At 41.0% G+C, this 22,546-nt stretch overlaps 1 protein-coding gene across 3 annotated transcripts; it reads right to left on the bottom strand.

Annotated features, from left to right (window-relative positions):
- Positions 1 to 136: 136 nt before the first annotated feature.
- PRPF3 (pre-mRNA processing factor 3) lies at positions 137 to 21,735 on the bottom strand. Of its 3 annotated transcripts, none has more exons than XM_032843710.1 (16): positions 21,610 to 21,735; positions 18,939 to 19,128; positions 17,960 to 18,090; positions 15,824 to 15,970; positions 13,320 to 13,403; positions 12,927 to 13,147; positions 11,957 to 12,263; positions 11,126 to 11,292; positions 10,283 to 10,362; positions 7,278 to 7,421; positions 6,503 to 6,602; positions 6,216 to 6,329; positions 4,827 to 4,945; positions 4,466 to 4,549; positions 2,960 to 3,021; positions 137 to 500 (listed from the first exon to the last, which is right to left on the bottom strand). In XM_032843710.1, exons 2-16 carry the CDS (start codon positions 19,081 to 19,083, stop codon positions 354 to 356), a joined length of 2,052 nt encoding a protein of 683 aa, XP_032699601.1. In that variant the 5' UTR covers positions 19,084 to 19,128; positions 21,610 to 21,735; the 3' UTR covers positions 137 to 353. The 3 variants fall into 3 exon arrangements, with proteins under 3 accessions (XP_032699601.1, XP_032699602.1, XP_032699603.1); XM_032843711.1 differs by lacking the exon at positions 21,610 to 21,735 and adding an exon at positions 20,347 to 20,426; XM_032843712.1 differs by lacking the exons at positions 18,939 to 19,128; positions 21,610 to 21,735 and adding an exon at positions 16,605 to 16,700 and having other exon boundaries at positions 17,960 to 18,070.
- Positions 21,736 to 22,546: the final 811 nt, after the last annotated feature.

The following is a 22,546-nucleotide window of genomic DNA, read 5'->3' as shown; positions in this document are numbered from 1 at the left end:
ATCCATTCATCCATTCAATATATACACAGATATCAATGACAAAATTTTCTTTTTCCACAGCAATTGCAGAAGTTGGGAGAAAAGATCACCTGAAGACCCAAACTCCAATACCTATAAATGTGTGAAAAATATCATACCAACTTTAAAAATAACTCTTTAATCATATGCACATAAGGGGAAGAAAGGGCAGCACCAGGCTGACTGGGGAAGGGACTAAGGTGTTTTCCCTTTGACCCAATGTCAGCTTGGCACAGTTCTGAGATCACACACACAAACAGGACTGGGTTGGGAAGTAGAGTAAGAGGACTGAAGAGACAAAGGCAGGAGGGGAGAGGCAAGGGCTCGCAGTAGTTTCAGTCGGTGGACTCCAACACAGATTCGCTCAGTGCAAGGTCCCAGTAGTGTTCAGCCCCATGCTTTTTGAAGTGCTCTCGAGCCATGTTCTCTGTAGGGCACTGTTTGAACTTCATCTCTCCAAAGCTCCGGTCTTTGGCTGTACCCTGGGAAAGAGACATCTGTAGTTAAGAACACTGCAATTTTTTTAAAAGATTTTATTTATTTTTTTAAGAAATTTTTACACCAGCATGGGGCTCCAAACTACAACCCCCATATCAAGAGTTGTAAGCCCCACCAACTGAATCGGCCAGGTGCCCCAAAACATTGCAATTTCTAATTTAAATCAGATATAATACTCTTTTTTAAAACCTAGTAGCATTTTTGGGGTGCTGGGTAGCTCCATCAGTTGAGCATCTGACTCTTGATTTCAGCTCAGGTCATGATCTCAGGATTGTGAGCGAAAGCCCCGTGTCGGGCTCTGCAATCAGCAGCGAGTCTGCTTGAGATTCTCTCCCTATCTACCCCGCCATGTGCACATGCACACGTGTTCTCGCTCTAATAAATAAATCTTTATTTATTTCCTTTTAAAGATTTTATTTATTTGAGAGAGAAAAGCAGGGCTGTTGTTTGCATACAAGTAGCGTGGAGGGGCAGAGGGAGAGAGAGAAGCAGACTCTACTGAGCAGGGAACTCCACGCAAGGCTCGATCCCAGGACCATGAGATCATGACCTGAGCCGAAGGCAGACACAACTGATTGAGCCAGGAGTCGCCCCTTAAATAAATGAATCTTTAAAACCTAGTAACATTTGTGTAGCAATGTGCCTAGTGAGCATGATTTTACAGCAAAAGCTATTCCAACCTCCACTCCCTTGGATATTTGTGTAAGTCTTCATGAATTTACAGGCATAAAGGCTTCAGGGGTTGTTTTTGTTGTTGCTGTTGTTGTTTTAGGTTTTTTTTTTTTTTTGGGATGAACAAAGGATGAGGAATTCTGTGCTCTGGTACCTGGGTTAAAGAGCAAGTCAGGAAGGACTATGGAGGGTGAGATGGGATGAACCACTAACCCACCAGGCCTCCAGAACTAGATTTGGGCCTTAAAGGAGAGAACCAAAGGCTGAAAGGACTCCTTCTACCAAGACTCAGTGGGACCCGGTATATAAGCAGGAGGCTTTGGGGCCCACAGACCAAGAACAATATGAGGGTGAGGGGAAGAGGGGAATGGGAGCAGTGTGGGGACTACCCAAGGAGAACTACAACAGAAAACCATACAGAACTGGGTGTGTAACCACAACCTTGCCAAAGGCGCCACCAGCAATGGCAGTCACTTTGGCATGCACTTTAGTGCTATCTCAAGAGACTCTCAGGGATGAAATTCCAGTAAGAAGCTAGAGGAGAACCTGGCTTGTTTCTGAACCTGAGATACAATTCCTGTGGATTCTCAGAGATAAATGGAAGAGAAACTGGAAGAGATGAAGGGGTTGTGACCTTAAATATGCAGGTGGGGTATTATGGTTATTATTCTAATTTGTATGCATAAATTGGACAAGTCTGGGGTAAGACAAAAGGATACATGAAGAACATTAACAACTGCCTATGAAGAGTGGTCTTAAAGAATCAGAGATTAGAAGGAGACCATTTCAGTAAATGTTCTTCTCTGTTATTAAAATTTATTTTAATAAGCATTTACCACTTTTGAAATAATACTTTTATAATAAAGAACTAGTTACTAAACGTGAGTACTTTTAAAAAATGAAAGATATACATGTACTCAATATGAAAGAATAAAATAAAAACATTACATCAACACAAAGGTAGAAAATACAATGTAAAAAATGTATTTTGGAGTGGGAATAAAAGGATTACTGCAACACATCAGGATAAGGATATAATTATTCAAGAAAGAAAATTTTAATGCTTCCTGGAAAAACAGGATGGTATTTTATGCTTCTCAAATAATGAACAATCCTTAATTGACATTTTGGCCTTAATAAGCATAATATTCATTAATTCATTCTTCATAACAAACACTGGTTCACTAAGATTTCAGAAATGAGGGGAACTGTATAACCATAAACAAGCTCCATTTTACAGAGCACTATTACATAGTAATCTAATTCTGTTCAGAAAAAATTTGACAAATAGACAGGGAAAATAATATCCACATTTTGTAGAACAAACCAACAGTAATTGATGTTAAGTGTTTTGTCCAGTTGAACAGCTAGTGAGTGGTACTGCCCAGTCTCCCAACTTGATATTCTTAAGTCTAGTACTTCTTTCATTATATTCAGACCAAAAAAAATCCCACAATCCATTTCCCTCTTTCCACATCTCATATCCAGGACTCTGAAATAAACAACTTGGCCGAGAGTTTGTATTCTTGCCACCAGTTTTCCATACTCTCCCCTGCCCCCAGGTGAAATACACTATATACTCATCAATTTAACTGAAATATAATCAGGAAGAATCTGCTGCCAAACATTTACCACTGAACTCCAAAAAGAAACCTAAACTGCTTAAGGAATCAGTCATCGCTTAGTTTTACCATTCCACTGCTCCTCTAGAATGCTATAAACCAGGAATTAGTTAAAGTTCTGCTTCAGTGGTTAACAGAAGATCACCTACCTCCCAGACTAGTACACATTTGTTGGTTTTCTTCACAGCTTCTTCATCAGATTCCTCATCATCTGGAAAAGACAATATAGCTAAATCTTGCTCTAGACTTAGACTAGAGATCAAGATTTAGGTTCTAAACAAGGAGTATTCAAGTCTACCCCAATTCTTTTAAATGTTGTCCCCCTCTTTGCCATGTATCAGGGTTAAATTTCTTCTGTTATTTTTATTTCCCCTGAATTAGACTGAAAGCTCCAAACAGCCAGAGATACTAATTAATTCAACATCTACTGAGCACTTATTATATGTCAAGAGCTGCCCAGGTACTGGGAATAAGGAGAAAAATAAAAAAGACAAGTAATCAACAATAAAATCTTGTCTTAAGGGGCACCTGGGTGGCTCAGTCAGTTAAGTGTCTGCCCTCAGCTCAGGTCATGATTGCAGGGAGCCCACATTGGGCTCTCTGCTCAGCAGGAGCCTGCTAGAGAAGCTCTCCCTGCCTCTTCTCCTGCCTGTACTCTGCCTTTGTCAAATAAATAAATGAAATCTTAAAAAACAAAACAAAATAAAAAACTTGTCTTAAGCACTTTGAGAGCCAGGCTTCAGATGCCAACATGATAGAGTACCTTATCAAGGAGTTTTTAATCTAGGGGAGGAGGGCAGATAAACTAAATGAAAATATCTTAGAAACCTTGCAAAACGAAAGAAAATATAGGTCAAGTGTAGTAAAAAAGTGTACTTTAAGTAGGGCACAAAAATACTTTAAGAACAAAAAATTTAAGAGGTCCAAAGTTAGGTAAAATTAAGAAAAGTAAGACTGTGCATGTTAAATGCTAACCCAGGTTTCCAAAGAAGGGAAGAATGAATATTGATGATTTGTGACCTTCAGGGGGATATCAAATATATACATGTAATTTATATTTTTACATTTTATACATATATAAAGGCAGGCAAAAGAATAAAAGTGCATATACGTTTTGCCTTCAACCCTTTAAAAAGCTCCCCCCCCATACTTAGTGCACATATAAGTGCATAGCTTGGGCTGCCTGGGTGGTTCAGTTGATTAAGTGTCTGCCTTCAGCCTGGGCCATGACCCCAGGGCCCTTAGATCAAGCCCCACATCAGGCACCCTGCTCAGTGGGGTGCCCGGTTTCTCTCCCTCTGCTGTCACTCCCCTTGCTTATGCTCTGTTTCTGTCAAATAAATAAATAAAATCTTTTAAAAATAGAGTATTCGTAGCTTGCTACATTTTCACAAACTCAATACACTCCCATAGCCAGTGACCAGGCAGACAGGGAAAGCAGCTCATAGAAAGGTCAGGCAGAAGAATAACTAACAGTCACACGCATCACCACATCATAAATACTCTATGAATGCCTATCATGTTCACAATCCAAATGGGTCTTTCTAAAATTCCTAAACATTATCTAGTATGAGCAATTTTCACTGGGAAGGAACGGCTGACGGGACAGAGCGCCACCCCCACCCCCCGCCGAATCCCCTTGAACCCCCATTCACCATCTCCCTTTGTGCTCGCCGTCTGCTCATCCCACTTTATCCGATGCAGCATGAGACGCTTAAATTTCTTCTGGGCCTTGGGGCCTGGAAACAGAGGAGGAGAACTTTGCCAGAAAGGCGGAAGATGATGAAGTAGAAAGAACCTCTAAGTGCATTTGTTACGCAGACCTTAATGTGGTAGTTGAAGCGATCCCAGGAACCACATCTTAGGTCCTTCTACTCCAATAAACACAGAAACAGAGGCCCAGGATATTACAGCCAGGTATGGCTCTAAAACTCTTTTCTTTTCTTCCCACCATTCTTATCACTTCAAGGCCTAGGGTTGCATGGGGATGGTCTCCCTCCGTTTTTTCAGACTCACCCCCTTCCACTACTACCACGTTGACATCCTTGTGCAGTACCACCACCCCTGTCAGGTACAGCTGCCCAGCATTGGCCTCAATCTTGAACTTCTTGGCTGGGTTGCTCAAATTTCGAACTCTGGAGAAGGGAAAGTTTAGTTACGGCTTTTGTTTTAGCATCAGTTGCTGCCTGAATGGAATGGCAAATAAACAGATGGATCCAAAATGGTTTTCTCTCTAAAAACAAAGCCCTTTGAAGTAAGCAAATACACTAATGCTTAAAAGCTAGAATCAATGAGTATCAAAGTAATTCCACTGTCTTATGCTTCAAAGACAAGTACTGTACACCCTACAACAAATAGCAAGTAATTGAAATGTTCTCTAAGAAAGGAGAGGTATTTGCCATCATCCAAAATATGTGTAAGCTAATTGTTCTTGACAGTATAAAGATCAACAAACTCTGTCTCCTAGATGTTTATAACATAAAGTAGTCAGAATGCTATGCATGGAAAATTTCTAGAAAGCTACGCAAAAAAACGTTAGTCGCAATTACCTACAGTAGGTGGTGTCAAGGGATCAGAGAGTAGGAAGGGGACTTTTTCAGTAAGGGCCTTCTATAGTATTAGATCAAAAAAAATTTTAATAAGCTTTCACTACTTTTCTAATAAAGTACTTTCATAATAAAGAGCTAGTTATTAAAAAGGAGCACATTTTAAAAAATGGAAGGTACACAAGCACTCAACATAAAAGAATAAAATGAAAACATTAAATCAACAGGAAGGTAGAAAATATTTACAATGTATAAAATATACTTTGGAGTGGAAATAAGGATTACTGCAATAAGTGAGGATAAGAATATAGTTTCTGGTTTAATGCTTCCTGGAGAAATAGGTTATTTTATATTTCATCAAAGGATGATGATCCTTAGTTCACAGGTTTGTTTCAACAGGTATATTCATTCATTCATTCTTCAGAACTAGTACTGGTTCACTGAAAAGCCTCAGAGATCAATGATTAAGTCCTTAAACCTCCCTCATTATAAGAGATTCACTAGCTCCAGGGTGCCTGGGTGGCTCAGTGGGTTAAGCCGCTGCCTTCGGCTCAGGTCATGATTCCAGGGTCCTGGGATCGAGTCCCACGTCGGGCCCTCTGCTCAGCAGGGAGCTTGCTTCCCTCTCACTCTCTCTCCCTGCCTCTTTGCCTACTTGTGATCTCTATCAAATAAAAAAAAAAAAACTTAAAAAAAAAAAAAAAAAAAAAAAGATTCACTAGCTCCAGATTCACGTTGGGGTCACAGAAGAGAGCAGAGACTGATGTTAAGTGTGCTTTGTCCACAGTGATTCTGCCTCAAGCACTTGGAAAATTTTTGGTATTTCTAAGGCAAAGCCTGGCCCAGATTGGACACCTACCTATATACAGATATGTGTACCCCCTGTGAAATGTCTTCTTTAAGCTTTTTAATTTTCTTGACCTTTCTCTGTTCTGCTGTAAGTTTTCGGGCAGCGTTGGCCTCTTCATGCGCTCTGTCGTGACAGGAAGGACATCCACAAGTGAGAAAGGCATTGAAGATCAGAGGCAAAGCTGAGGGAAAGAGAGAGCAACAGAGGACTCTCCCCTCCCTCCAAATATGGATCCCCCCAGAAGAGTCTGGGAAAGGTACTTGCCCTGGGTTTCCACCCAATCCCATGGCACTTACTTCTGTCTTTTTGCCATCTGAGCTCTGACATGGGCTTCTACCTTCGTGGGGTCTTGAACAGCTTCTGTTCCTAATACTCGCATCAAATTTGAAATTCTCACTGCACGTGGAGAGAGGATAGAAAACAATTAATTCTCCAGCTGAGATAATCTGTCACCTTTTCTCAATTCATACTGTTTACCTACTTGAAATCTCTGCTCAAAGTTCATTTCCTCCAAAAATCCCTACCTTGAAAAGCCCATCCAATTACCTCAGCATTTGTGGAAGGACACACAATCTAAATAGTTGGTATACATTTACTTAAACTGCTTGAAAATTTATGAAAGATAAGGAACTTAATTTCTTTGGTATTTTTCACTCTGATCACAGCATTTAGTTAAAGATCCTACAGTGCTCACTCAAAAGATTACTGAGTGGTAATGGGAACTACAGGAGTGAAGGTTTCTTTTAACAGTATCTTTGTTTTTCAGGTATTAAGAATTATGTACAAAACAAATTTATGCACACTCTGCAGCTACTATCTTCACGTATTTCAAGACCATTATTCTTTCAGGAGGATCACAGTGTTACATATTTTCATAAGCCTTAAATGACTTCTATAGTGAATATGCTGACCTTAGTAAAATTGTAGAAAATTTAGGAAAGGAAGAAAAGAATCAATGAATGATTCCGAGAAATGGAAAGCACCCAAATATAGAGAGATGAGAAAGTTCTTCTAGAATTACAGAGATAAACAAACACACCACCCTTTCTTCCCTCCCTCTAAGATACATACCTTTGGGTTCTGGAGGAGGCATCAGGCCCAGCCTGACTTTCTCTTGTAGTTCCTTCTGTGCTTCCCTCCTTGTTTGCCTTCGAAGTTTCTTCTGTTCCTTCTTAGTAAGATATACCCCCAGAGTAACTGGTGTGTCATTATCAACTGCCAGGTAGAGAAATGAAAGTATAAAAGCAACAAACCCATCAGAGGAATGTAAGTGAATATCAATCACATTAAAAGAAATTTAATTCTTGGGCGCCTGGGTGGCTCAGTGGGTTAAGCCGCTGCCTTCGGCTCGGGTCATGATCTCAGGGTCCTGGGATCGAGTCCCGCATCGGGCTCTCTGCTCAACAGGGAGCCTGCTTCCCTTCCTCTCTCTCTGCCTGCCTCTCTGCCTACTTGTGATCTCTGTCTATCAAATAAATAAATAAAATCTTTAAAAAAAAAAAATAAATAAAATAAAAGAAATTTAATTCTTATTATTTTTACGTTGTGATAATGGTAGTATGTTACTTTTTTTTTTTAAAGATTTTATTTATTTGATAGAGAGAGAGACAGCGAGAAAGGTAATACAAGCAGAGGGAGAAGCAGGCTTCCCGCTGAGCAGGCAGCCCGATGTGGGGCTTGATCCCAGGACCCAGTGACCATGACCTGAGCTGAAGGCAGATGCTTAAGAACTGAGCCACCCAGGTGCCCCTAGTATGTTACTCTTTTTTTTTTTTTTTAAAGCATTCTTATCTTTCATGAGAGTGTTCTAACTTGTTTTTTCTTGAAGGAGTTGAATGCTTTAATCAACTGAAAGTGGCCAATATAGAAAAGAAAGTGAGAGCTGCTCTAGTTGCCTTGTCTGAGGATTTGGGGTAGGTGGGGCCACAATGATGAAATTTATACTTTTGAAGTTACAGGGATTGGGAAAAATCCTCTGGACTCCCAAAGCAGGTTTACTCAAATTTTTATTTAATTTTACTTATTATTAGTTTTAAAGGTTATTCATTTAAACAATGTCTATATCCAAAGTGGGGCTCAAACTCATGGACCTGAAAGCAAGAGTCACATGCTCTTCTGACCTGAGCCAGCCATGCACCCCTCAACTTTTTACTATTTTTTGAAGATTGATTTATTCATTTTATAGAGAGTGTGTGCATACATGCAAGTGCGGGGATGGAGGGCGAGAGGGAAAGGGAGAGAATCTCAAGCAAACTCCCTGCTGAATGTGAAGCCTGACGCGGGGCTCCCCTGGATTTCTTTTTTTCTTTTCTTTTCTTTTTTAAAAAGATTTTATTTATTTATTTGACAGAGACACAGCAAGAGAGGAAACACAAGCAGGGGGAATGGGAGAGGGAGAAGCAGGCTTCCTGCTGAATTGGGAGCCTGATGCAGGGCTCGATCCCAGGACCCTAGGATGATGACCGGAGCCAAAGGCAGAGGCTTTAACCCACTGAGCTACCCAGGCGCCCTCCCCTGGATTTCTTGACCCTGAGATCATGACCTGAGGTGAAACCAAGAGTCAGACACTCAACTGAGCCACTCACATGCCTCCGAACTTTTTTAAAATTTTTTTAAAATTAGTTATTTATTTGACGGAGAAAGAGATCACAAGTAGGCATAGAGGCAGGCAGAGAGAGAGGGGGAAGCAGCCTCCCTGCTGAGCAGAGAGCCCAATGCGGGGCTCAATCTCAGGACCCTGGGATCATGACCTGAGCCGAAGGCAGAGGCTTTAACCCTCTGCCACCCAGGTGCCCCAACCTCTGAACTTTTTGTTTTAAACACAATCCCTACGTTCTTCCAATGATCCACACTGATGACATCTAAGTAGACTCTTACTAAGTAATATTCAGTGATTTCCATATATTGTATTACCTCAAGGTCTCAACCTATTTTTTCAAAATTTACTAATCGAGGTATTGTGTCCTTTAATCATCCCAAATCTGATGCAAGTATTAAAATCTTTAATGATCTGTGGGGTGCCTGGGTGGCTCAGTGGGTTAAGCCTCCCACCCAGGTCATGATCTCAGGGTCCTGGGATCGAGCCCCGCATCGGGCTCTCTGCTCAGCAGGGAGCCTGCTTCCCTTCCTCTCTCTCTGCCTGCCTCTCTGCCTACTTGTGATCTCTGTCAAATAAATAAACAAAATCTTAAAAAAAAAAAAAAAAGAATGCTTTTCATTTATTTAAGTAGGCTTCACACCCAGCATGGAGTCCAATGTAGGGTTTAAACGCACAATCCTACCTGAACCGAGATCAAGAATCAGATGCTAAACCGACTGAGCCACTCAGGCATCCCAAGAATGATTTTTTTTGAAGATTATATTTATTTAGAAATAAAACAGAGAGCAAGCACAGAAGGGGGAACTGCAGGCAGAGGAAGATGGAGAAGCAGGCTTGCCCAGCAGGGAGCCCAATGCGGGGCTCAATCCCAGGACACTAGCTGAAGGCAGACACTTAAGGAATGAGCCACCCAGGTGCCCCAAGAATGATTTTTTAAAACCCAATTTGTTACACGCATTAGTGAAACCATCTCTGGAGTAGGCCTCACTGCTCTAGAGCTGCACTGTCCAATACCATAGCTAATAGCCACACACATACACTATCTGCCTACCTACATATTTTTAAAGATCTACTTATTTATATATATATGGAGAGAGAGTGCGTGCATGCATACAAGGAGGAGCGGCAGAGCGACAGAGAGAGAATCTTAAGCAGGCTCCACACCTAGCACAGAGCCTGACACAGGGCTAGGGCTTGATCCCACAACCCTGAGATCATGACCTGAGCTGAAACCAAGAATCAGATGTTAACCATGTGAGTCACCGAGGCGCCCCACACATACACTATTAAAATTGAACATAATTTAAAAGTTAGTCTTTCAGTTGTATTAGTGCAACTCCATTTTCAAGTGCTCAGTAGTCACAAGTGGACAGCTGGTACTGTATAGTCAGCACGGGTAGGGAACATGTTCATTATCACATGAAGTTCTATTGGATAATACTTCTCTAGAGCCTTAACTGAGTAAGCTATACATTACCTGGAGGATTGAGTTGGGCTGGATGTTCAACAAGATTTGTGATTCCAAAATAATCTTCTCTCTTGGGATTTTCCTCTGTACTAAAATTGGAGGAAGAAGGGAAAACAGGATATGTGGGTAGAGACAATTCCAAGAGAGAGGGAGTCTCAGAAACACAATGAAAAATGCACTCTCCGTTATGTGTTCTAGCACTTTTTAGTGTTTGTTTATCTACAACATGTAATTATATTACACATAATTTTCAAGATGAGAAAACTGGCTCCCACTAAGGTTGGACATATTCTCCACACCAGTCATTCTCAACCTTTTTCCTACACTAACATCCTTGATAGATGTCACATTCTCTCAACTAATAATGGTAACTCCCTGGGACAGTGGTTGACAAAGAAAGGGTAAGGGGAAAGCCTGGAACACGGTCTCCTAAAGCCATGTATCAGAATTACAGAGGAGATGTAATTAAAGCTCTCCAAATGTTTCCTAAATGCTTTATTTACCATTCTCTCCCCCATCAATTAAGAATCCTTCCACTATTCCAGGACTGGATCTTTAAGAAATATAAAAACCTATTATAAGTGGCAGAAAATGTAATTAAGAAAATAACTATGTACAACAAAAGTAAATATAAAACTTACATTCTTTTTCTTTTAGATTATTTGTGTCTGTTCCTTCCTATGTTAACCCCCCAAATTAAAAAAAAACCTATACAATATATTCTTCACAAACACATGAGTCTGTGTATGGTTACCTATTTCCCCAGGATTTTAAAATTTTACTTAATGCATGAATACCACCTCTCCCAATAAAACTCTAGCTTTATCAAAAGGTATTAACTAACAAACTCACAGGTCAAAGCCATTGGGGATGATGTAAGAGTCCCACCACTCAATTTCAGGAATATCTCCTTCCTTTAGTTCTTTTTTAGGAGCAATGAGGGCCAGCCTAGTTGAAGTATGGATGCCTGTTTTTCGAGCTGCCTGTGAGATCTCTGCCTGCAGCTTCTCCAGTTGAGCCTAAAGACAAGATAAAATAAGACTTGAAGATAAACTAGAGTTACAGAACACCAGGATATGATAGAACCGTATTTTAAAGCACTCTCTTGTTGAACTCTTTATGCCTAATGCAAAGAATTCATAATTTCTGAAAGCTTAGAAGAATCTTCCACTTTATTTTATCCTTAGTTGATTTACATACAACTACTCGCAGCACCACCCGCTTCACCCCACAGTGTGTGCCTATAGCAAATACACGGAAATGGAATTTCATGAAAACACCATTCTTAGAGGATGAAAACAAGAGCAAAACTCACTGAATATACAGTCAATCCAACTCTCCACATGTGGAGTTAATTTATCTGCAGTAAATGTTAACACCAGGCTAGCTTTCCTCAGTCACTCAGAGTATTCTGAATTGTTTCCTTCCACTGTTTGTATGTGAATTTCCAAACTCAGTTTTATTTCCACGTAAGCAGAGTATAATTAAGAAGACAAATCAGCTAAAAAAATCAAGGATTCCAGGCATAAATGAAGTATTTTAAAAATTAAGTCACTGTTTTATTACTTGTGTATCTAATTGTTAAAACTTAAGAGAACTGAGTTGATAGTATTTTAGGACTGTATTAAATTTCCTTTTCCCCTTCCTAACTTCTAGTTCTGGGTTATGTTCTTAACTAGGTACCTTTGTCCGTAACCGCTGGGCAATCTTCTCAAATTTGCCCTTGTCATGGAATTTAAAAGTGCGTCTCTGGCGCTGGGAAGGGGCAATTGAGACTCGGGGGTCAAAAAAAGTATTAGACTCCATATCTTCAGATGGCTTTTCTTTTAGCTGTTGTTTGAATTGTTCCCTTTTCACAGCACGAATATTGGCCTTCAGAGTAGGCATGCGGTGCGTCAGCTCGATCTCCTTGCCAGTTGCATCTACAGTCCGGCCTTGCTCATCGAGAATCAGTGGTGTAGGTTTAGTTTGATCTTTTAACTCCACCTTCCTGAGAAACAGCCCACCAAGAAATAAATGCCATATGGGGCAACAAATAAAGCAAATAAAAACAAAAGAAAACAAATCAAACCCAACAGAGAGAACAGGTTATAAAATTCTAGGGAATATTGGCCCATCAGTGAATAATAACAGCTTGATTGAAAACATCAAACTAAATATTTGAGTATAGAAGACAATCAGATGAAATGATTTATATATACATTACATTGATAAGAATTTGCAATCCTGAATTTCTGAGTCAGATATAATATGCCAAACCAATTGTAGGTGATAAAAATAAAGCCTAGTATCCAGCGTAGGGAACACTCAGATCTGGGATCACTCACTGTGATTTAATGGATTTGGCTCTGAGTTAGGAACCAGGAGACCTGGTTCTATTCCTAGCTCCAACAATAAATAAATAATCTTAACCTCCGTTCTACCAATTGTTAAAAGAAGATAAATTCTGCGACAAGGAAGCTAAAAGAATTCATCTGGTATTTATTAAGCATATGTAAGAAATACAAAACTAAGAAATGATGTAGGTTTCTTGGAAGAAGAGGATCAGTAACATTTCAGGGTTTTTGTTTGTTGTTGTTGTTGTTTTTTAACTTTCAAAGGTATTTATTGCTTCTCCAGCAATAACAAGAGGTTCCATGAAACAGATACTTACGGTGGAGCAATGCCCATGGCATGAAGATTGGCCAGGCCCACCATGTTGGCATTGCCAATGAGCCCTGGCTTCAGTGCCAGCTGGGCTTGGATGCGGGCTTGTAATTCAGCTGCTTTCCTTGCCTTCTCAATGGCATCATTCATGAAAGTGGCAGCCTGAGAGGGCTGAATAGTGTTGCCAATTGGAAGTCGCTCTGGTTGGGAGGAAGAAGGAGTCTTTGGCTGTGAGATCGAGAAAAAGAAGTCAGAATCAGAAGAATTGGGCAGACAGGTCACACAAAAAGACACACACACAGACTGGTAGATTGTAGGGTGGAACATGCAGTCACCTTCCAGACTCTCAAATGACTGGACGGCAAGAAATCTTTGCTAAAGAGTCTTCTTTTCACAGTACCTGAGGAGTAGGGGGGCTAATGAAGCTCAGCTGCTTTTTCCTCTCCTCGATTTGCCGTGTAGCTGCCTCCATCATCTGTTTGATCTGTTCTCGATGGGGGAAAAAAGTAAAAAAACTGTTAACATCTTTTTTTTTTTTTTTTTTTTTTTTTTTTAAGATTTATTCATTTGATAGAGGGAGAATGAGAGAGCAAAAGCAGGGTGGGCAGCAAAGGGAGGAGAAGGAGGCTCCCTACTGACCTGGGGCTCGATCCCAGGACAACAGGATTATGACCTGAACCGAAGGCAGATGCTTAACCAACTGAGCCACCCAGGCACCTCAAAATCTCTTTTTTATTTCTCCTGTATGGGTTCCTAAACACAAAAGGCTTTTAGGTATAGGGAACTAAAATGTTTGAATGAACCCATCATATTCTGCCTATACGATTGGCTAGAAATTTTAGTAAAGATAAGCCTATATAGCTGAGCACTGAAACTTTTCAACCCATCTTCCTACTGAAGGACTGGCATGTTTGGTAGTAACATAATTTGACAATTAAGACTTGGGTTAAGTGTCCGACTCATGTTTTTGGCTCTGGTCATAATCTCTGTGGGATGGAGCTCTGCGACAGCCTCCATGCTCAGCATGGAGTCTGCTTGAGATTCTCTCTCTCCCTCTCCCATTGCTTCTCCCCTACTTCTCTCAAAATAAATAAATCTTAAAAAAAAAAAAAAAATCAGGTTAGGAGAAACCTGAGCCTGAAATTTAACTGACACTTAATGCTTGTGTGACCTTGGATATGGTATTTAATCTCTAAAACTCCAAGTGTCTTAATAGGTAAAAACAGTACCTACGTTACAAGACTATTATGAGCACTTAAACAAAACTCCTAACAAAATCAACACAAATGACCATACTTTTTTTTTTAAGTGTATTTATTTATTTTTTGGAATTTCTACATCCAACATGGGATTCAAACTCAGGACCCTGAGAAAAACAGTTTCATGCTCTTCTGAATGAGGCAGCCAGGTGCCCCACATTATCATACTTTTTATGAATACCTGCTTTGGGTAACTGGAGATGACAAACCAAAGACCGGTTTCCTAGAATCTGTAAAACCCTTTTGTCCTGAAGAACATGAAAATGATAAGCTTTGAAAATACAATCAAGTAACTCTTTCTGAATTTTCCAAAAAAGAGACCTTGCTGCCAAGGTGCTTCATGGTATTTTTTGAAATTTGTTTTTATTTTTTTTAACGTTTCATTTATTTAAGTAATGTCTATACCCAACATGGTTGTCAAATGCACAACCCCAAGCTGCGTGCTCTTCTCACTGAGTGCACTAGGAGCTCCTTTAAAATTCACTTTTTTTAAACATTTTTTTGAGTAGGTAATATGTTTACATAGTTCAAAATGCAAAAGAAGTACAAAAAGGTATATTATTTCTTCCACCCCCTATTCTCTATAAAGCACCAACATTCGTTTCTTTCTAGGGCACCTGGGTGGCTCAATCGGTTAAGGGTCCAACTCTTGATTTCGGCTCAGGCCATAATCTCAGGGTGATGAGATCAAACCCCGTGATAGGCTATACCCTGGGAGTGGAGCCTGCTTAAGATTGTCTCTCTCCCCATCTCCCTCTGCACCCCCTACCTTTAAAAAAAAAAAAAAAAAAAGGAAAAGAAAAGAAATTCATCTACTTATCTATACACATATATGTATATATTCTATTTCCCTTCTAAGAAATTTTAAATGGCACAAGAAATATTTACTGTTTATAAAGGTTAAAGACTTCACTTATTTATATGAGAAAGAGAGAGAGAGAGAATAAATCAGAGAAGAGGGAGGAGGGAGAAGCAGACACCCTGCTGAGCAGGGAGCCTGACATGGAGCTCAATCCCAGGACCCTGGGATGATGACCTGAGCCAAAGGCATACGCTTAACTGACTAAGCCACCCAGGCACCCCCAGATAATTCCTACTTAAAAAAACAACCCAAAGTCGGGGTGCCTAGGTGGCTCAGTTGGTCAAGCATCTGACTCTTGGTTTTGGCTCTTGGATCGAGCCCTGTGCTGGACTCTGGTCAGCACAGAGTCTGGTTGGGATTCTCTCCCTCTGCCCTCCTCTCCTGCTTGCGTGAGCTCGCTCTCTTTAAACAAATAACATCAAAGGAAAAAAAAACAACAACCCACAAACCGCCCCTGCCACCCTGACAAAGTCAACTTGAAATTATTTTTAGTGGATTATATTGTCTTGTCTCTGCATTATATTTGGAAATTCTCCTCTGCCATCAAGTTGAGTTCTGATTATTTCAGTAATTTTCTCAATGACTCAATGAGGTACACAACTAGGCAAATGATATATGTAATACAGCTTGTTTGCCACATAACAGGTGCTCAGTAAATACGACTTCAATGGTCTTCCCCGATGCTAAACACTAATACAAATTAAGGTCACAACAAATCTGGACCCATGCATCTCTTGCTTCTTCAACTCATAAAATCACTGCTTTCAGTTCCTAATTACTCACCTGGAGCTTAGTTAGCATACCAGGACTTTCTGAGGGAGGTCCAGGGATCACTTCAGGCTCCTCTTCCACCTCCTCAAAACGGGGTATCCGTCGCTTCTTTACTCCTGATGATTCCTTGGAGATCTCAGAGTCATCACCAAACACTTCCTAAGGAAACCCAAGACGAAAGAAGAGTTGTCTCCCTGCCCATGGGAGAAGGGAAAAATCAACCTAGTCCCTATCAGCATTTTGTGGTTTTTCCCAGAGTCCTCTAGTCCCTCCACCAAATGGACCATCTCACCCAACTTCATCATTCTCCTACTCCAGTCAAGCAAATTTCATCTCCGTGTCCTTATAAATGTTCCCATCTCAAGCTCTTTACAAAAGCTATTGCCTACATTTGTAATGATTTCCCTCAATTTTTCCACACCCCTATTCCAAATCCTGCCTGAAACTCACCTCCTCCAGGAAGTTTTCCTCATAAATAATCTCATCCCACTCTGATCAAACTGTTGTTTCATATCCTCTTAGCACTTAAGACCTGGGCTCATGCTGCATAAAATTACATCGCTGATATTCTGCTTGCCAAGTGTTAAGTCTTTTAATGTTAGTACTTTCTCCCAACTAGAGTCTAAGCTCTTCCAGGACAGGGGTTTTCTCTTTCTTCTTCAGTATTCCCCAATAACACTTGTTGTCATCAAACAATGGGAACTCAAATATGTTGACTAATTTGCAAGGTGAATTTAACAGGACCAAGAGTGGCCAACTGGAAGGGACAACGGGAAAAAGCAAATGTACACACCGGTGGTAGGCTTTGGGTGACATCCCCTCTTCACTAGGAGGGCTCGTGTTTTGCAAGGACATATCCTCGGCCAAGGGCGAGCGCTTCCTGGAACTCCTACAGTTCAAGAAAAAGGACTCTCCCATAATATATTGTGTGGGGTGGGGACCTGAATGGACCAAAATGGGACCCATATCCCAAGGCTATCTAGATACCTCCTTCAAGAAACCGTTTTCATTAATCCCACCCCATGTAGTGACTTCATTCATAGCATGCCTCAGAACTTACACAGCCACAAGCCCTATTATAGCACTAACTTCGCTCCACACATCTGTGTATACTGTGGATCAAGCATTCCCCTTCAACAAACAAATTCAACGTCAGTCTGACTCTATAGTCAACTCTAAAATATATAGGAAACCACTACGTAGATTTTATAATTTGCGACTGTAATTTGTTGTCACATCCCTCCCACCCCCAAGCTGCCAATTCCTTTAAAGCAAGGGCTATTTCTCATTCCTCTGAACACCTTACAATGCCTTAAACATAAAAGGCACACAATTCTCTACTTCTCTTGGTACCACAGCCTGGCCCGGGACCAAGCCAACGTTGCTTATTTAGTCTTTGTGCCTCAGGAAAAGCAACAGGATAGCTAAGGTTTCAAATGCACTTTGGAAGGTTTGATGGGACTCACAAAAAAAGAGTTTCTTAATGGAAGAGACAGAAAAGAGATAGAGAAATCAGCCACCTGAAGCTGCTAATATTGAAAGAAGGCACGATGAATCAGCAGTCACTGAATAAAAAGTGAAGGAGGTAAAACAGTAATAATGGTCCTTTTAAGCACTCCACTCATGGGGCCTGATGACCAGAAAAATGCTATATAGCAAACAGTAGCCTCTCAAGACATACAGTAAATAATAATTTTTGTTAGGTATTCCATCTACAGGTCCATTCCAGAGAAACCTCTCTCAAAGGTGCAACAATTAGGTCTACAGCAGCAGAGTCATATTCTGAATCACTCTATTAGTTACCAAGTAATCCAAAGAATAAAACCTTAGACAATCAATTTATAGGTAGTAGCAAGGGGGAAGGTGGAGGAGACATAAGGAAATATAAGAACCAAAAACTCCTAACTGTACATGAAAAAGGACAAAGCTACCAATTGTTTCTTTGGAGTATTTCAACCCATGAACTCAGGTAGTTCATCACCATAAAATGGTGATAATACAAGTTCACCTCTCCTTTAATGTCTAAGTACCTCCCTTGAATATTATGTATTCTAATAGAGGATATCAAAGCGTGGGGCATGTAAGCTCAGCAACTTTGTTACCATTCAAAACACTCCCCAGCTCATCAGATAGTTAACTGTAACCTACCTTCAGCTCTCTTTTTCTGCTCCTATCACTGCTAGACTTGGAATGTCTAGAGCTTCGGCCTTCCTCCACAGCCTCAAACAGTTTGTCCACAAATCGGAGAGTAGAATCATCAAGAAAAGGTTTCAGATGGTCTGACAGGAAAAAAAAAAGGTGATAGGGTTGAAAAAGTAAGAGTACTTAGTCCAACACTAGGCATATAACAGATACCAACACTGAAATTTTATCCCCAGGAGGGAGGGAAAGGTCTTCCTAAGTTCTTTGTAGGATTCCCATAAATCCTTTTACATTGAATGACTACTTTTTGAGGTAAAAGTACAGTTAGAATTTTTTTTTACAGTAGGAAGTAGCACAGCCAGAGCAACCTATTCAGGTTGAGCATCAAAGTTTATGATGAATAGGGCATCTGGATGGCTCAGTCAGTTAAGCGCCGGTCTTCAGCTCAGGTCACGATCCCAGGGTCCTGGGATCGAGTCCCAGGTTGGGAGGACCCCTACTCAGTGGGGAATCTGCTTTTCCCTCTCTCTCTCCCCCCTGTTCATGCTCTCTCTTAAATAAATAAAATCTTAAAAAAAAAAAAAAAAAGTTTATGATGAATAATCATCCCAACTCTTCCCAAAGAGCAAGCTATAGGAGACTACCATAAACAAATTCTACCATCTTCAACTTTTTTCATGTTTTTATTTTTCAGAGACTTCAATGTATTTAGATGTCAATCTCAATCTGAATATACCTACCTACTTTAGTATATTTCTTAAGTAAATATAACCTAGTCAATTCAATAATACTGGTTAAAGGAGTAGTATAAAAAGCCAGAAAAAATGCAAAATTAGTCACTTAGGCTATTTCCATTATAATGCAGGAGAAAATAAAACGTGGCCTAATTTTTTTCAGATATTTCCAACAGAGAATTTGGGGAAATTCAAAGCAGTGTTTGGGATCATACTATATGTTAAGTCCAAAGATTCATGAAAGAACATACCAGCTGCCTTCTTCTTGTCCATGCCCTTCCCCACACAGTTCAGTGCTGCTGTGACCACTGTGGGCTCTGAGAAGCCCAGCACCCTCTTCACTGTCTTCTCTATCCATGGTTTCAGCTCATCCAGCTCCCTCTTAGACAGTGCCATTCTTCAGGAAAAAGGGGGTAGCTCAAATGGGATTCAGTACTGCACCTAAAAAGAAACCAGGAAAAAGCTCTGTTTGGGGGTAGAAAAAGACCATTCCAGGCAATGTTTAGTATGTCAGGAATGACATCTCCATCCCTCTTCTCAATCAGGCAAGTGCCTATACTTTATTTCAAGCCAAATACTTCCCCAAAAATCCGTATTTCAAAGCAGAAAGAGTCACATTCTGTTTGTAACCCTAACTCAGTAAGTATCAGTGCATCAGTAAATTTGTGGAAAAAACAAGGAAACCCTGGGAATAATCTAGTCTGAGTTTTAGCTTCTGTTTTGGTCCTGTCATAACAAGGGATGGTGGCAAACATATAACCTTGAAAACAAGACTGAAAAGCCCACCCAGAGACCAGCTTTTCTATTTCTCCTGCTTCTAGGCAGGCATTCCTTAACCCAGCCTTGACCCATAAGTTTCCTTTCCTTTAAGGGATGAATTAAAAAAAAAAAAAAGGAGGGCTTATCCAGGTCAGTCATTGTACATTGAAGTTCATAATGAAGGGTGCCTGGGTGGCTCAGTTGGTCAAGCATCTAGCTCTTGATTTCGGCTCTGTTCATGATCTTGGGGTTATGGGACTGAGCTCCATGCCAGGGTCCATCCTGGGTGTGGAGCCTGCTTGAGATTCTCTTTCTCCCTCTTCCACAGGCCCTCCCCCAGCTATGATTTAAAAAAAAAAAGGCTCATAATCCTGAGGAGCCTGGCTACCTCAGCTGATAGAGCATGTGACTCTCAATCTCAGGGTTGTGAATTCAAGCCCCACACTGAGTGTGGAGCCTACTTTAAAATAAATAAATAAATTAATTAACTAATTAAAGCTCCTAATCCTTAAGAATGTTGTCACATTTCTCTATAGTCATATTCATCCCTGTGGAAATTCTGTACCCAGATCATTTTCTCTCATGTTCTATAGGATCTGTCAATTGACTTCATAAAATTAATCCTTCAGCTCAGAAAAGAATTCCCTCATTTTGGATGTACCTTCTCTCTCTCCCTTTTCATCTTTATATTTCTACTTTTTAGTTTAGCAGAGAAAACACTATCACAAAGGACCTTCTACAACAAACCTTTGTTATTTAATGCAAGTTAGTATAACTCATCAACATTATTCATGTTTACATTTTGCTCTCCCATTTAAATAGCAAAGCTCATGAGCACAGAGAAAATTTTATTTCCCTAATTTTCTCTGTAAGTGCCTAAAGTCAATAAACAGCACTGACCTCAATTTCCAAGCAAACTTCCTCCCAGCAGTGCTACAAATCAGGGTCTCTGGGAGTCATTCTTTCAAGATGTTTTAAGACATCTTTTCTCCTAAAAGATAGTCTGATTAATTTCTACATTCTTGGCAGGTTTATCCTCTGTAAGACCTGTTGCTAAACAGCATATTTAATTTTGGTATAACCATAGGTAGCTAGCAGATTAAAATCATGACAATAGGAGCGAAAGATTTTGTGACTCAGGGACATGTTATATGAGTAATTCTGTGGCAGCTCTATTCAACTCTCATGAGATAGCAGTAGAGCCTATAAATCTCTACATATTAAATGTGCATTACTCAAAAAAAGCATACTCAGACACCAAAGAGAGTGAAGAAAGAGTTCACCCTGAACATCTGGAACACTGAACTCTACAAGCTTTGGGGCAAATAATTCCTCTGTGGCTTAGTTTACTCATCTTACAAAATGAGGCCCATTCCCACACCTAAATCATCCTTAATCATTCAACAAATACTTATTGCATAATTACTAGGTCTCAAGTAGTGTACTGTGTGCTGAGGATACACAGGACAGTGAACATAACAGACAATCCTCGCTTTAACGGATCTTATATTCCACAAGAACTCAATCGTGGGCTGGAAAGTGTAAGCAATTTGAAAATCCTAAGCAACAAATGAGGTACCACTCTATCAGATGAAATGTGTGCCCAAGTATGATGCTAACAAATGCATTCAACTTCGATCCAATCCTCTAGGAAACTAAACAGCCAGTGGGCAAAAATAAAAGTTTCAAACAGTAACCAGCTTTGTCACTAATCCAATGTTCAACAATAAATGGCTGGGGCGGGGCGGGGCGGGGTGGGGGTGGAAAAAGAGGAAGGCAGAGGATCTCTGAATGAGCAGGTAGCAGAATCCAATCTTCTGAAGAAATTTCCTTACTCCGTGCTCTTCTTTGCTATAAGCTGAGTTTCCCCCCCTGCAACCCCTATTCTTCTGTTTGCCCTCTTCCTATCTCCGACCTGCTCCCTACCCCACCTTGTTCTCCCCAAACTCATCCTAAAGCTAGTCTCCCCACTCCGTCCCCTTCCCGCCCCCGCCCTTTTCCTCCCCACAATCTCACTCCAACCCATTCTGCCTCAGAACCTTGTACTTCTTTCGGCTTCCTTCCCACTGAACGTTCCCGCCTCGGTTCTCCCCTTGGGCTGAGCCCTGGCCCTCACCGCTTAGACCGGAGGATACCCTCCCAAGGCCCGGGGCCACTACTCACCTCACAAACTTCAGCCCCTGAGACGGAGCCCGAACGTTACACCGGAACCGGAAACCCTCCGACCGCCCTACGGCCTGCCGTCGCTACCGCCACAGCCGCCGCCACGCCGCGGTCCCCAGACATGTGACGGGGAAGGGCCGGGCCACCGATTCGCGCAGCCGTAGTAACCACTTTCCCCTCGGCGGAGCGCATGCGTGCGGGAGCTGTAAAGTTTGCACATAAAAGTTCCTACCTCTTTAAGTTTCTCTAGCGAAATCTGGTAACTAGAGTACTGCGAAGTTAATGTTGCCTGAAGCAGAAACTGGGCTGCTTGCAGTACTCATGGCGTGAATAAATGCGCTAAAAGCGGAGCTTCTGCGTTCGCGCTAAACGGGGCCTTTCTGGTAGAAACGAAACCATCTGAGAGTCGTTGTCACTAGCATTAGCTACCCCTTTCATCTTTCTCCCTTACTTGAGCGTGGTGCCAGAGACCACCAAGAAGAATGACGAACATAGAAGGACTCTGAAGATAGTAGCTCCTGTGCCTTTTGTTTTATTCACTCACTGACGTAATACTTGTTGACTGCCCACTACTCAGTGCCAGGCATCCTCTGAGAATGAATAAGACCATGGCTTTAAAGTCAGACTGCCTAGATTTGTATTGTAGCCTCTCTCCTTAGCTGTGATATTAGGCATGCTAGTTACCTAAGCCCTGTTTCCTCACCTGTAAAAAAATCCACTTCATGGGGCTGCTCTGAGGACTACAAGAATGACTGAGGGCAATGCACTTAAAACAGTGCCTCTCATAGAGTTCAACAAAGCTACATTATATACAATGGTAGTCAATTGCCTACATAAATGTGTAACAGACATTTCAAATTCACATGATGAAACTAAGGTCCTGATTCCAACCCTCCCCCCACTCGCCCACCCCCGCAAAAGAACAGCTCATAGTCTT

This window comes from Lontra canadensis, unplaced genomic scaffold (assembly GCF_010015895.1).
Source record: "Lontra canadensis isolate GAN:19392208 unplaced genomic scaffold, GSC_riverotter_1.0 scaffold142, whole genome shotgun sequence".
In the NCBI taxonomy this organism is placed as follows: Eukaryota; Metazoa; Chordata; class Mammalia; order Carnivora; family Mustelidae; genus Lontra; species Lontra canadensis.
This window is presented reverse-complemented; position numbering and strand designations above follow the sequence as displayed.